General features: G+C 40.1%; 1 protein-coding gene across 1 annotated transcript in view; it reads right to left on the reverse strand.

The window, feature by feature from the left end:
- The window catches only part of Sf3b1 (splicing factor 3b, subunit 1, 155kDa), a 42,199-nt gene that overhangs the window by 22,541 nt on the left and 5,506 nt on the right, over positions 1–14,152 (reverse strand). The window contains exons 2-5 of the mRNA XM_013013707.1: positions 7,932–8,098; positions 5,701–5,815; positions 3,821–3,900; positions 2,173–2,343 (exon numbers count right to left, since the gene is read on the reverse strand). Coding sequence (XP_012869161.1) covers positions 2,173–2,343; positions 3,821–3,900; positions 5,701–5,815; positions 7,932–8,098 — 533 coding nt within the window. The remainder of the gene's footprint in view (positions 1–2,172; positions 2,344–3,820; positions 3,901–5,700; positions 5,816–7,931; positions 8,099–14,152) is intronic.

A 14,152-nucleotide genomic window follows, 5' to 3' on the forward strand; every position in this document is an offset into this window, starting at 1 on the left:
GAGTTCAAGCCCCAGGAGTGACCAAAAAAAGAAAAAGAAAAAAAAGAGGAGGATAGCCCAGCACTGGTGGCTCCAGGGCTCACACCTGTAATCCTAGCTACTCAGGAGGCTGAGATCTGAGAATCATGGTTCAAAGCCAGCCCAGGCAGGAAAGTCCATGGAGACCCTTATCTCCAATTAACCACCAGGAAACTGTTAAGTGGCACTGTGGCTCAAGTGGTAGAGCACTTGCCTGGAGGTGAAGAACTAAGAGACAGCACCCAGGCCCAGAGTTCAAGCCCCATGACTAATAAGAAGGGAGAAGAAATAAAAGAAAGTCAGTCAAGGGGGGAGGTTGGGAAGGAATGGGAAGGCTACAATGCTTGATAAGAAATGTGCTCATTATCTTGCCCCTCTGTACAGTATTTTCACAATAAAAAGTCAGTCAAACAAGATTATACTTTCTGTTTATCTGCAAATAGTGGTAACTGATGACTGCATAATTATTTACAATGCAATTAATGTGTCACTGGATCGCAAACTGTCTTCCTAGAGAGTAAGCTAGCCAAAAAGGAATAAGCATACCAAATGTGATCAAAGGCTTACATTTATCCATCTAGAAAACAAGAAAATAAATAAAGCTTGACTCTAGTGGCCCACGCCTATAATCCTCGCTACTCAGGAGGCTGAGATCTTGAGGGTCACTGTTCAAAGCCAGCTAGGACAGGAAAGTCGATGAGACAATGATCTCCAATAAACCACTCAGAAAACTGAAGTGGTGCTGTGGCTCAAGTGGTAGAGTACTAGCCTTGAGCTGAAGAGCTGAGGGACAGCGCCCAGGCCCAGAGTTCAAGCCCCATGACCGACAAAAAAAAGAAAACAAAAATTTTTTTAAGTATACTGCACTCTACAATGTAACATACTTATTGTTTATAACTAATACTCAAAAAGGAATGTTAATTTCTCCCTAGGTATGAAATGAACTGTGTGAGTCCATCCAAAATCCGTATTTAATCCTGAATATGACTGTATTTGGAGATTGGCAGTAAAATTAAAGGAATCCTACATATATACATTTGTGGTAATTTGTTACAGCAGCCATAGGGAACTAATACAAGAGTAACTGGTATCTTCATATTATTGAAATTTCCAAACTATAGCCATGGCATGGATCTTTTAAATTTTTTTCAGTTGTGTCTTAGTTTTTGATCTAGGAGGCATGTGTTATCTTTGTTAAATTTTTTTCCTAGGTATTTACACCTTGATGCATAGCATATATCTGCTTATTTGAAGCAGAAGCTCCTCAAGTTTATAAACTAGAATAAACCATTTCCACAGCTATTTTACTGCTGGAGGCTGAGTGTGGACTGGCATGAGACCCTCTTGGGAAGCAGTCTTAGGAAGACTCTATGCCTTCACAGACTGTTAGGTACAGGAATTCCATCAGGTTCTCAGGAGGAGAGCCAGAAAAATTCCTGGTAGCAATGGGAAGGGAGGAGAAATGTAATCACCATGAATCATACCCAAAGCATCCTCTGTAACAGTGGCAAGTTCTTATGGAGACTTTACCAGAAACTATCCTAGTTAGGGGAGGGACTTTCTTCTGCTTGATTATGGTCTAGCCATATATTATGTAAGGGGGAAAATCAGAGTCAGTGGGGTCAAAGCTGCAAGGATATTAATTGGGAATGTTGCTATCGGGTGAAGGAGTGGGGACAAGAAGAGGGAAGGAATAGAACTATCTAAGCATCTTTATAAGAAACAAGAGAAGATTATGTGAGGACACAGTGAGAAAGTGACCTAGTGAAGGCCAAAGAGATCCCTCACCACATACCAGTCATGCTGCACTTTAACCTTACACTTCTAGCCTCCACAACAGAAAATAAATTTCTGTGGTTTAAGCCAGACAGTCTAAAATACAATTACTACTAAAATTAAAAAAAAAAAAATTACCAGCCAGGCACTGGTGGCTCACCTATAATCCTACCTACTCAGGAGGCTGAGATTTGAGAATCAGGTTCAAAGCCAGCCTGGCACAAAGTGCATGAGATTCTGATCTCCGATTAGCCACCAGAAAACTGTAAGCGGTGCTATAGCTGAAGTGGTGGAGCACTAGCTTTGAGCTGAAAAGCTCAGGGACAGCGCGTAGGCCCAGAGTTGAAGTTCCACAACCAACCAAAAAAAGAAAATTACCTCTGCTTGATCCCAACTTGATAGTTTTTTAGGAGTGGCACCAGGAGTCTGATCGGCTGTTTGATCCCAACGCCGTTTTCGTTTTGAGGGAGGCTGGGATGCTGCTGCTCCATTGACGACTTTTAGTTCTCCAGCTTTAGCTTTTTCTGCTAGCTGCTGCCTAATTTCTCTCTGAAAAAGAAAAAGCAGAAAATTTTTACTTTTCAAATGCTGTAGGGTTAGCTCATACCTAATATGTATGAAGCCCAGGTTCATTCGAGTACCACAAAATAGCAAAACACATTCAATATATTCCTGTGTCATTAGTGTAGATGTTTCGATTTAATGTGCTATTTTTATTAAACTATTTTTTTGTCGGTCATAGGGCGTGAACTCAGGGCCTAGGTGCTGTCCCTGAGCTCTTTTGCTTAAGGCCAGCGCTCTACCACTTTTGAGCACCACTTCCGCCTACTGGTAGTTAATTAGAGATAAAAGTCTCACAAACTTTCCAGCTTGGGTTGGCTTTGAACCACGATCCTCAGATCTCAGCCTCCTGAGTAGCTAGGATTACAGGCATGAACCACCAGCACCTTACTATACTTTCGATACCACTAGTGATCTCACTTTCACTTTTCTGTATATCCAGTCTTATAGTCTTTCTTCCCAAACAATATGTAAGTAACTACAAAATTTGATACAGAATATCCTAGTTAACATATAATGAAGTAAAATCTTTTCTGTGTGAAGTAAAGTCTTCTATCAACAACGAAGAAATACTTATATTGAACACATACTGAAAAGACAGTTTTCTTTAAAATACAAAACAGAAAGATAAAAAGTGAAAATAGAATTTTCCTTCATTTATAACAAATACACTTACTCTTTTATTTTTAAAGTGAGGTGCTAATACCCTATATAATTTTAAAAAATAATTACACATTCATAATAAAGTATGATGGAAAGGAGTTTGTCTCCTAGCACTGCATGTGTGCCCACACAGAGTAATTTCTGCAGGTCCAGAACTACTCAGAATTCTCCATCCACAGTTAAACTGAATGTTACAGAACTGGTGGTTCTCCAAGAAATAACGTGACCACTCAAGTCTTTCCTAACACAATGGCTTCTTGAAGCACAGCATAAACATTCTCCCTTTAGATAATTTAAGGGAGGCTATGTACTTACATAGACAAAAGGACTAGAAAAAGACATAGAAATATGAAGTTTAATTTTGTGGTAGCTGTTTCTCAACTAAATCTATATTAATGTTAATGAAATAGTGCTTCCGATGTAGACAGAAAAAAAAGAAATAGAAAAGCCTACAATCATTCTACTTTCTTTACATCCTTTCAATAAACGTTCTTTCAATAAAGAAGGAAGTAGGCTGGTGGGAGACACAGTGGGTTCCTATAACCCTAGCTACTCAGCAGGTTGACATCTGAGAATCAAAGTTCAAAGCCAGTCATGGCAGAAAAGTCTTTGAGATTATTTATCTCCAACTAAAACCTATCATTTAAAAAAGCAGAGCTGTGGCTCAAATAGTAGAGAGTTACCCTTAAGCACAAGATCAGGGACAGCACCCAGAACCTCAGTTTAAGTGTGCAAATGCACACACATACATACATACACAAAAGTAAGCAAGCAGCTCAGAACAAACAACAGGTTCACATACCTCTTCTTTAGTTAAATGCTGTTCTCGCATTACATCCATGTAAGTTCTAGCATTCATTTTAGGATCAGGGGTCTTCCCTCCTGCAGAAAAGAACAGCAACAGGACAAGAGTACAATAAATAAAGGATAATTAGGTTCAACTGATTTATCTGCCCTGCACTAATATTATGTTATTCCATATCATTTAATTTATTTTTTGATGGAAAGCTTTAATCATTATACATCTTACTTTTATTGAGTTTGCTGATCAATTTAACCTGTTTGAACACAAACATATCTACAGCAGTTTAAAACAAATACTTTAATGCATATAAAAAGGAAATGACAGCACAGTTTAGTCTTCAGAAGTGATGGGTTCCTGGGTTGCTAATCCGGAATACGTACACTTTCGTGCCTTTGTCTCCATCAGCAGTTCTGACTTCAAGCAGCAGAATAGAAGCCTAGAAAATTATCTCTTTACCATTAGTAACACTTTGGAAAGATATTTATATTCAAAACATTACCTGTTGCAAGCTGTTAAAATCCTGACTACAAATAACTGACTACATGTGATCTTCATACAGTGTTCTAGAACAGTTGTAGCATAGAAATCAGATTTTTTAAATATTCCTATATTATTCTGATGTCAAAATACTAAAAGGGCTTCATTCTTTTAAAGTTTTTTGACCCAGAAACATTTTTATTTTTAGAAAGCATAAATTAAAACTGGAAACATATTACTTAAAATATATTACTTCTACCATTTATTAAGATGCACACAGAAGGAAAGTGTACAAAGAGATGCATTAGTCTCTTGGTTAAAGCTTCAGTATTTGCTTTTCAAACTTCAAATATCTTAAAGAAGCCCAAGTACTATATAACAAGGTTCATAAAGGCACACTACACTTTAGAAATGTGATAATTAGCTATACAAGCAGTATAGCATCATAATTTAGAAAAAAAAATAAAATTCTAAGACATCTCCTATACTGACGATCATGCCCAATTGGTAGTGTCATTCTTTCTGACACTAACTCTGATAAGACTTCCTTTGGAATACTTTTTCACCATAATCTAGAGAGGATGTGTTGAACTGCACCCTTAAGAATGCAGACAGGACTGGCATATAGCAGTACTGCTGTAGGAAAGAAATTAAGGACAGTTAGTATGGGCCTGTGAATTCTGACATACATGTTTAAATCAATTACAATTATGCAAGTAAAGAAAATATCCCTATTAATTCATGCAGGCTGAAAGTCTAATTTATAAACCTGCAGCAGCATCTAATTTTAAAAACAGGCACCTAATTTTGACTGTGAAACTCACTCACCTGAGGAAAGCTTCCATCAGGTTCACTATGCCCCTTGTGCTGACTTGCACACTAAAATTATCAAAACAGACTCCAACTATTAAAAATATCCAAGTCTTTGTATACATACTTCTGTTTAACTTCATGCTTAGAGCAAAGTAGGTGCATTTACTAAGCCATATTTAGAACAATATGGGGGAGCACTAGTGTGAGAAAGTTTCTCAAAAGTAACAATCCTAAAACTAAAATTTGGAATAGAAACTTTCAATAATTTGAAAGTATTTTGGTAGCAAAGCATATTTGTTCTAAGTAAGTATAGTAAGAGTACCCAAAACAAAAGTAAAAGAAAAACCTTTAACCCTTTGCGTTTCTATGGCATTGGCTCATTACTTTCTTGTCCTTCTACCTGGAAAGAAAACTTGCATTATAAAGATGAAGAATATGGCATCTGTGACTTCAACCAAATCTACACAAATCTATATAAGGGGTTTATAAAAAAGAAAAGCAAATTCATAAGCATGCCAAAAAAAATCAAAGGGCTAAAGACAACACATAAATAAATTTTTGAATACTTATAGGAAAGCGGGAATTACCATCTGCAAAAGGATCAAGACGCTCTGGGGATATTATCATGGTCCGTCTGTGCTTTTTATATTCATCTTCCCGGTCGGCAATCTTTGGGGGTCGGTGCTCAGCAAACGGATCATACTAAAAAGAAGGGTATTTATTTAATATCCACTTTACTAAATAATCAAGCAAAATATTATAAACAAAACTCAAGAATATTACAAAATACAAAGATTTAATTATATAATAGTAAAATATTCTGCATAATTTTAGATAAATACTAAGATGAGAAACTAAGGCATATAGCTGAGTGAGGTGGTCCACACCTATAATCTTAACAATGGAAAGAAAGGCAAAGAATCACTAGTTTGAGACCAGCCTATCAAAAATTGTAAGATTGTCTCAAAAACAAGTCGAAAATAAATAAATAAATAATAAAGCGGGATGATATGGCTGTGGTATATAATGTGTCTAGACATAAAAATGAAATAATATATTATGCCCACATTTCCATGGCTCAATGATTCATATATTATTACTTTTACAAAGTTTTATTTGTAATTCTAAGCAGCTCCTCTCAATATTCTCAATTGATTATGAAACTTTTTAGACTTAGATGGGAACTCATATTCATCTCTCCTAAACTGAATAAACTTGGTTTAAAATAAAAGTCACCTCGGGGGAGTATATGAACGGAGAGAAGAAGGGTGGGTGAAATACTCATAATATTCAATGTACATCGCCGGGCACTGGTGGCTCACGCCTGTAATCCTAGCTACTCAGGAGGCTGAGATCTGAGGACTGCGGTTCAAAGCCAGCCCGGGCAGGAGAGACCGTGAGACTCCTATCTCCAATAAACCACCAGAAAAAAAAAAAAAAAACGGAAGTGGTGCTGTAGCTCAAGTGGTAGAGCGCTAGCCTTGAGCTGAAGAGCTGAGGGACAGCACCCAGGCCCAGAGTTCAGGCCCCACGACCAGACCCCCCCCAAAAAAACAAAACAAAAAAAAACACATACACAAAAAAAAATTCCATTCACGCTGGTGGCACGAGAGAAGAGCCTGAGATCTGAAGATTATGGTTCAAAGCCAGCCCAGGCAGGAAAAGTCCATAAGATTTTATCTCCAATAAAACACCAGAAAACAGTAAGTGGTGCTGTGGCCCAAGAGGTAGAGCGCAAGCCTTGAGCTAAAGAGCTAAGGGACAGCGCCCTATGCTCAGAGGTCAAGGACCACGACTGACCCTCCCCCCTAAAAAAAGAAAATTACATTTCCATTCATATTATAATACCAGGGGAGAAAAAAAAAACAATATCAAGTACATGTTAGAAATCAAGCTACCAAAGTCAACACATGGGGGGCTCAGAAGGTGGCTCAGGGGGCTGGGAAGGTGGCTCAGCGGTAGAATGCTTGCCTTGCATGCATGAGGCCCTGGGTTTGATTCCTCAGCACCACATTAGCAGAAAAAACCAGAAGAGGTGCTGTGGCTCAAATGGTAGAGCACTAGCCTTGAGCTGAAGAGCCCAGGCCCAGAGTTCAGGCCCCATGATAGACAGGGGGTAAAAAACTCAACACATGGTTGTATGTATCGATAATCCCAGCATTTAAGAGGCAGAAGCCAGTCTGGGCTACACATTGGGTTTGAGACCAGCAATCTATCCTCTCAAAAAACTAACAGAAGTCAGGCACCAATTGCTCATGCCTGTAATCCTAGCTACTTCAGGAGGCCAAGTAGATCACAGTTCAGGCTGGGAATGTGGCCTAGTGGTAGAGTGTTTGCCTAGCATGCATGAAGCCCTGGGTTTAATTGCTCAGTACCACAGAAACAGAAAAAACTAGAAGTGGTGCTGTGGCTCAAGTGGTAGAGCACTAGCCTTGAGCAAAAGAAGTACTGGGACAGTTCGAGCTGGGAATGTGGGCTATTGGTAGAGTGTTTGCCTAGCATGCCTGAAGCCCTGGGTTTAATTGCTCAGTACCACAGAAACAGAAAAAACTGGAAGTGGTGCTATGGCTCAAGTGGTAGAGCACTAGCAAGTGCAAGGACAGTGCCCAGGCCCTGAATTCAAGCCCCAGGACTGGCCAAAGGAAAAAAAAATGCAAAGGAAGAGAAGGAAGGACATTTTACTCTCTAAAAGATCTCCTAATATCAATACCATCTTTCCAAATTAAACTAGGTAATTCAAATTTAAAATTCCTTTGTATTTCTTGCTTTCTCTCAAAATAAAGACAAAGCTTGCCTCTTAATACAGTTTATAACTTACATCTTCAAGTTCTGTTGCAGCAATTGATGTCACATATCCAGCAAATCGGCTGTCACTTCCACCATAAATCTCCTGGTCATAATAACCTGTAGAATCAAGGCCCACTCCTTGAGCTTCATCAAGAGCTGCCTTTTTGCCTTGAATTTCTCGAATCTGTGCTTCAATATCTGTAAGAAAGACAACATAAAGTATTTTATTTTCCAAAGAGCTCAGAACAATACATTTCCTTAGTGGATATTATCAAAAATACAGAAAATTTTAACTGCACCATATAAAGGGTTAAAAGCACTGTATAAAAGTGCATATATGCCAGGTACCAGTGGCTTACACCTGTAATACTAGCTACTCAGGAGGCTGAAATCTGAGGATCATGGTTCAAAGCTAGCCCGGGCACAAAAGTCCATGAGACTCTTATCTCCAATAAACCACTCGAAAACCAGAAGTGGCGCTGTGGCTCAAGCAGTAGAGTGCTCGCTTTGAGCTGAAGAGAACAGGGACAGCACCCAAGCCCAGAGTTCAAGACCCACAACCGACCAAAAAAAAAAAAAAAAGTTCATATACATCTCACATTAACAGACAATACTCATGGAAAGATGCTAACTATCTCATCAACTATTATCTACTCTCACCATTAGAATGCATTACCAAAATTCATTTTATAAATTACTGTTGAATTCTAAACCTTTGCCCAACTGAAAAATTAGTAACACTGATGTTCTTACTTCATCTCACCACTCACCAGAGCTAGATTTGGGTGAATGTAGCTCAGCAGTAGAGAGCTTGTCTACCATGAATGAGAACTTGAACATTCAATACCCAAACAAGAGATATTATTGAAACACAAAGCAAACAAAAACAAATATAAAATATACCAAGCAGCCTGGCACCAATGGCTCATGCCTATAATCCTAGCTACTCAGGAGATTGAGATCTGAGGTTTGTGGTTCAAAGCCAGCTCCTATCTCCAATAAACTACTAGAAAACCACAAGTGGCGCTGTAGAGTGGTAGAGTGCTCTCCTTGAGCTGAAGAGCTGAGGGACAGCGCCCAAGCTCAGAGTTCAAGCCTCATGACCGACCAAAAAAAAAAAAATGCTAGGGAGCTGAAGGTGTGTGGATGGAGTGGTTAAAGCACTTGCCCAGCAAGTGTGAGGCTCTGAATTAAATCCCTAGTACTTGAAAATAAAAAACCCCAACACCACTGCCAGAAATGTGAAAGCAACAGTACTGAGATGGACATGGTACAAGCACACTTAGTCCCAGATTCTTAGGAGGTAAAAACAGGAGTATTTGGCCAAGGAGTTTGTGTTCCAACACAGCAAGACTAAGTTTGAAACAAAAGTATTATTGTAGAGAATAGTTCTCAACCAATCTTCAACAAAGTATCTACAGATTCCGTGAAAATGTGATAAAGGATTTCATATTCCTAAGCAAGTCCTCCCCGCAAGTTATGTCCTATCTGGGATCATACTCTGAACAAAAATAAAGGGGGGGATGCAAGAATATGAATTCTCCCATGAAACTCAAAATTGCTAAATAAAACTTTTCTAGCTAGGTGCCAGTGGCTCAGGCCTGCATCCTAACTACTAAGAGCCCAAGATGTGAGGCTCACACTTTGTGGAGTCCAAGCAGCATAAGTCCGTGAGACTCCAATTAACTACAAAAAAAAAAGAAAAGCCAGAAAGTGGAGTGTGGCTCTAGTGATAGAGCACTAAATGAGCACAAAAGCTCAGAGACAGAGCCCAGACCCAGTGTTCAAGCTCCAGGACCAGCATAAAAACAAAACAAATCAAAACCAAACAAACATCTATTCTGTATAAAGTGCCCAGCTGCAGCATTTTGTTATAATAAACAGCCAGGAGCCAGTGGCTCACACCTGTAATCCTAGCTACTCAGCAGGCTGAGATCTGAGGATCACAGTTCAAAGCCAGCTTGGGTAGGAAAGTCCGGGAGATTCTTATCTCCAATAAACCACTAGAAAAACCGGAAGTGGCACTGTGGCTCAAGCGGTAGAGCACTTGCCTTGAGCTGAAGAGCTGAGTGATAGTGCCCAAACCCAGAGTTCAAGCCCTATGACCAACCAAAAAAATAAAACACAAAAGGTCCTACATTCTAACCCTTAGAAACAAAACTATAGTTGTTATTCTCTTCATTTTTCTTCAGTTCTTGTCTAAACATTATCTTTGTTCAGCTAAGTGCATTAAATACCAGTTAAGGGGGAAAAATGGGGAAAAAAAATCAAGGTGAGGGAAAGGTGCTAAATGCCTGTACTTAGAGATGCTGAGGCAGGAGGAATAGGAGTTCATGGTCAACAACAACCTGGGCAAACAATAAACAAACAAATGGGCTGGAGAAGTGGCTCAAATGACAGAGCATTTGCCTACCATGCACAATGCCCTGAATCCAAATCCTAGTACCACTGAAAAATGAAAAATAAAAAAGGAGCCCGGTGCCAGTGGCTCACGCCTATAATCCTAGGTACTCAGGAGGCTGAGATCTGAGGATCATGGTTCAAAGCCAGCCCAATAAACCACTAGAAAACCAGAAGTGGTGCTGTGGCTCAAGTGGTTGTGGTTCAAGCAGTTGTGGCTCAAGTGGGTAGAGCGCTCGCCTTGAGCTGAAGAGCTGAGGGACAGCGCCCAAGCCCAGAGTTCAAGCCCCACGACCAACCAAAAAATAAATAAATAAATAAATAAGGATGGGAATGTGGCTTAGTGGTAGGGTACTTACTTGCCTAGCATGCATGAAGCCCAGGACCTGAGTTCAAGCCCTAGGACCAGCAAAAAAAAAAAAAAAAAAAAATCTCAATTCATTACTATTAGCTTTATGTTCAAAAGTTGGTCATCTTGTAACTGCCCAACCCACTCATACCACATAAAAAAAGAAAACAGATGGAGGAAAGGAGGAAAGAAAAAAAAGAAAAAAAGAAAAGATAATATACTTCTTTTTTTGGGGGGAAGGGGTCAGTCTTGGGGCCTGATCTCGGGGCCTGGGCACTGTCCCTCAGCTCTTCAACTCAAAGCTAGCACTCTACCACTTGACCCACAGCACCACGTCTCGCTTTTTCTGCTTATGTGGTACTGAGGAATCAAACTCAGGGCCTCCTATATGCGAGGCAAGCACTCTACCACTGAACTACTTTCCCAACATTATACTTCTGAAAGTCATACTTTGCTCAAAGAAGAAAGTTGTTGAAGCTAGGCGCCGGTGGCTCACACCTGTAATCCTAGCTACTCAGGAGGCTGAGATCTGAGGATCATGGTTCAAAGCCAGCCTGGGCAGGAAAGTCCGTGAAACTCTTATCTCCAATAAACCACCAGAAAACCAGAAGTGGCGCCGTGGCTCAAGTGATAGAGGTAGCTCAAGTGGTAGAGCGGTTGCCTTTGCTGAAGAGCTGAGGGACAGTGCTTAGGCCCAGAGTTCAAGCCACATGACCAACAAAAAAAAAAAGAAAGAAAGAAAAAGAAAGTTGTTGGGTATAGAGGCATACATCTGTAATGCTAGCTTTTCAGGAAGAAAGGCAGAAAGATCAGGAGTCTAAGACCAGCACTGGAGAAATTACTTGAGATCCTGCTTCAAAAACAAAAGGGCTAGAGTTATGGTTCAAGGTGGTAGATCACTTCATGGGAAAGCCCTGTGTTCAATCCCTATGAAGGGAAATGCAGTCCAAGGAATAGCTGGGCCACACTTCCCTATAAGAAAAAAAACAGGGGGACTGGGAAGGTGGCTCAGTGGTAGAGCGCTTGCCTTGCATGCATTAGGCCCTGGGTTCAATTCCTCAGCACCACATAAGCAAAAAGAAAAAAGCCAGAAGTGGCGCTGTGGCTCTAGTGGTAAAGCGCTAGCCCTGAGCTGAAGAGCTGAGGGACAGTGCCCAGGCCCAGAGTTCAGGCCCCATGACCGGACCTAAAAAAAAAGTAGGGGGCTGGGAAGGTGGCTCAGTGGCAGAGTGCTTGCCTTGAATGCTTGAGGCCCTGGGTTGGATTCATCAGCACCACATAAGCAGAAAAAGCCAGAAGTGGCACCGTTGTGGTTCAAGTGGTAGAAGAGCACTAGCCTTGAGCTGAGACAGCACCCAGGTCCAGAGTTCAAGCACCATGACAGACAGACAGACAGACAGACAGACAGACAGACAGACAGACAGACAGACAGACAGACAGAAAGAAAGAAAGAGAAAGAGAGAGAGAGGGAGGACAGACAGAAAGAAAGAAAGAGAAAGAGAGAGAGAGGGAGGGAGGGAGGGAGGGAGGGAGAAAGAGAAAGAGAGAGGGGGGAGGGAGAAAGGGGGGAGGGAGGGAGGGGGAGGGGAGGGGGGAGGAGAGGGGAGGGGAGGGGAGAGGAGGAGGGAGAAAGGGAGAGAGAGAGGAAAAAATTCAGTGAACTAGGCCAACCAAAGAGCCCACCATCTCTCCTCTACAGTTTTACTGTAGTCTGTACATCACCACCTTAATCAAAATGACCTGGTAACTTTGTAAAAAATATGTAGTTTGGCTGAGTTATACTACGAACTCTAACTTAAAAGCTCCTGTTTCTTCATTAATACATATCCAGAAAAACATTTTACCTGGCCCTAAGCCTCCATTCCAACTACAACACATCTTTGCCTTTCTCCCCTCACTTGTTACAGCCGCCTTATTTTCCTCTGAAGAACTTTTTCATTTAAGTTTTTGGCAACTAGTCCTTCATTTGGATAATAATATATATTTACTCAAGAAGTACTTTCATCTACTGATTTTATGTACATTATGATTAGAAACAGTTTTCTAATTACAAAGGCTCATAAATACTGAATTAATGTTTGTATAAAATGTATGAAATCATCACTGAATTTCTACATTAATCAGAATTTAGTAATAAAATTATCTAGTCAAGCTCTTCTGAGGCCAAGCAGGTGTTTGTAGTTAATTAATTCTAAGGGGAATTAATTACTACATTTCTACAGGCTCAACAGTTAAATATTTTTATGTAAACTAGGCATCATTTTCAGTCTTTGCTGGAAACTATGGATAAAATCAAAAAAGCGAATGAATTTTGTTAATGAATTATCAACTGAAGCACATTTATACAATCATGCATGGAATCCACAAAATGAAGGTATCAGACATGCCTTGAACCTCAGAAACTTGTTAGGCAACTAACAGACGAACACACGCACGCACGCACGCACACGAACAAGTGTATATTGGGTTTGATCTCAGGTTCTGGGCGCTGTCCCTCAGATTTCTCATTCAAGGCTAGTATAGTGTTCTTTCTACCACTTGAGCCATAGTTACTACACTTCTGGTTTTTTGTTGGTTAACTGGAGATAAGATTCTCATGGACTTTCCAGGCTGGCTTCAAACCTAGATCCTCTAATCTCAGCCTCCTGAGTAGCTAGAATTACTCAATGTAAGCCACTAGCACCCAGACAGGTCACTTCTTAATAAACTACATGTCAAAACAGAAAACACACAACACTCAAAATATTTATGGGTAAACAAATTTGTATCATTACATTCATAAAGTATTTCCTGTTTTAAGTTTCATTTCCAAAATAAGTAAAATGGATGAAGCAAATATGCCACAATATTAAAAATTGATGAGAAATCAAACTCATTGTACACTGCTGTATACTTTGCTATATGCTAAATTATTTCATAATTAAAAAGCTGGGGCTGGGAATGTGGCTTAGTGGCAGAGTGCTTGCTTAGCAAGCAAGAAGCCCTGGGTTTGATCCCCAGTACTACATAAACAGAAAAAGCCAGAAGTGGCACTGTGGCACAAGTGTAGAGTGCTAGCCTTGAAAAGCCAACTTTAGTTCACCAAATTTTTCCCTCCCTCATACATTAGTGCAAAGGTTTGTAACATTCCAAAACTTCAAACTTTATCCACAACTTCAAATGCTATGATCATTTTACATCTTTCAGAAGGAAAAAAGTTAACTCCATATTTTCCTTTCCTTTCCTTCCCTCCTTTCGTTTTCAATTCTGGGGATCATACCCAGAGCTTCACACATGCAAAGCAAACACTGTAACCCAAACTTGATTTTCAACATAAACACTAAATTATAGCTACTGGTATATAAGCAGCAATTCATACAGCTAAACACAAATATTCTTAAATACAATCTATGAAAAAATATCAGAGAGGGCTGGGAAGGTGGCTCAGTGGTAGAGCGCTTGCCTTGCATGCCTGAGGCCCTGGGTTCAATTCCTCAGCACCACATAAACAAAAAGAAAAAAGC

Source organism: Dipodomys ordii, unplaced genomic scaffold (assembly GCF_000151885.1).
Source record: "Dipodomys ordii isolate 6190 unplaced genomic scaffold, Dord_2.0 Scaffold1, whole genome shotgun sequence".
Lineage (NCBI taxonomy): Eukaryota > Metazoa > Chordata > Mammalia > Rodentia > Heteromyidae > Dipodomys > Dipodomys ordii.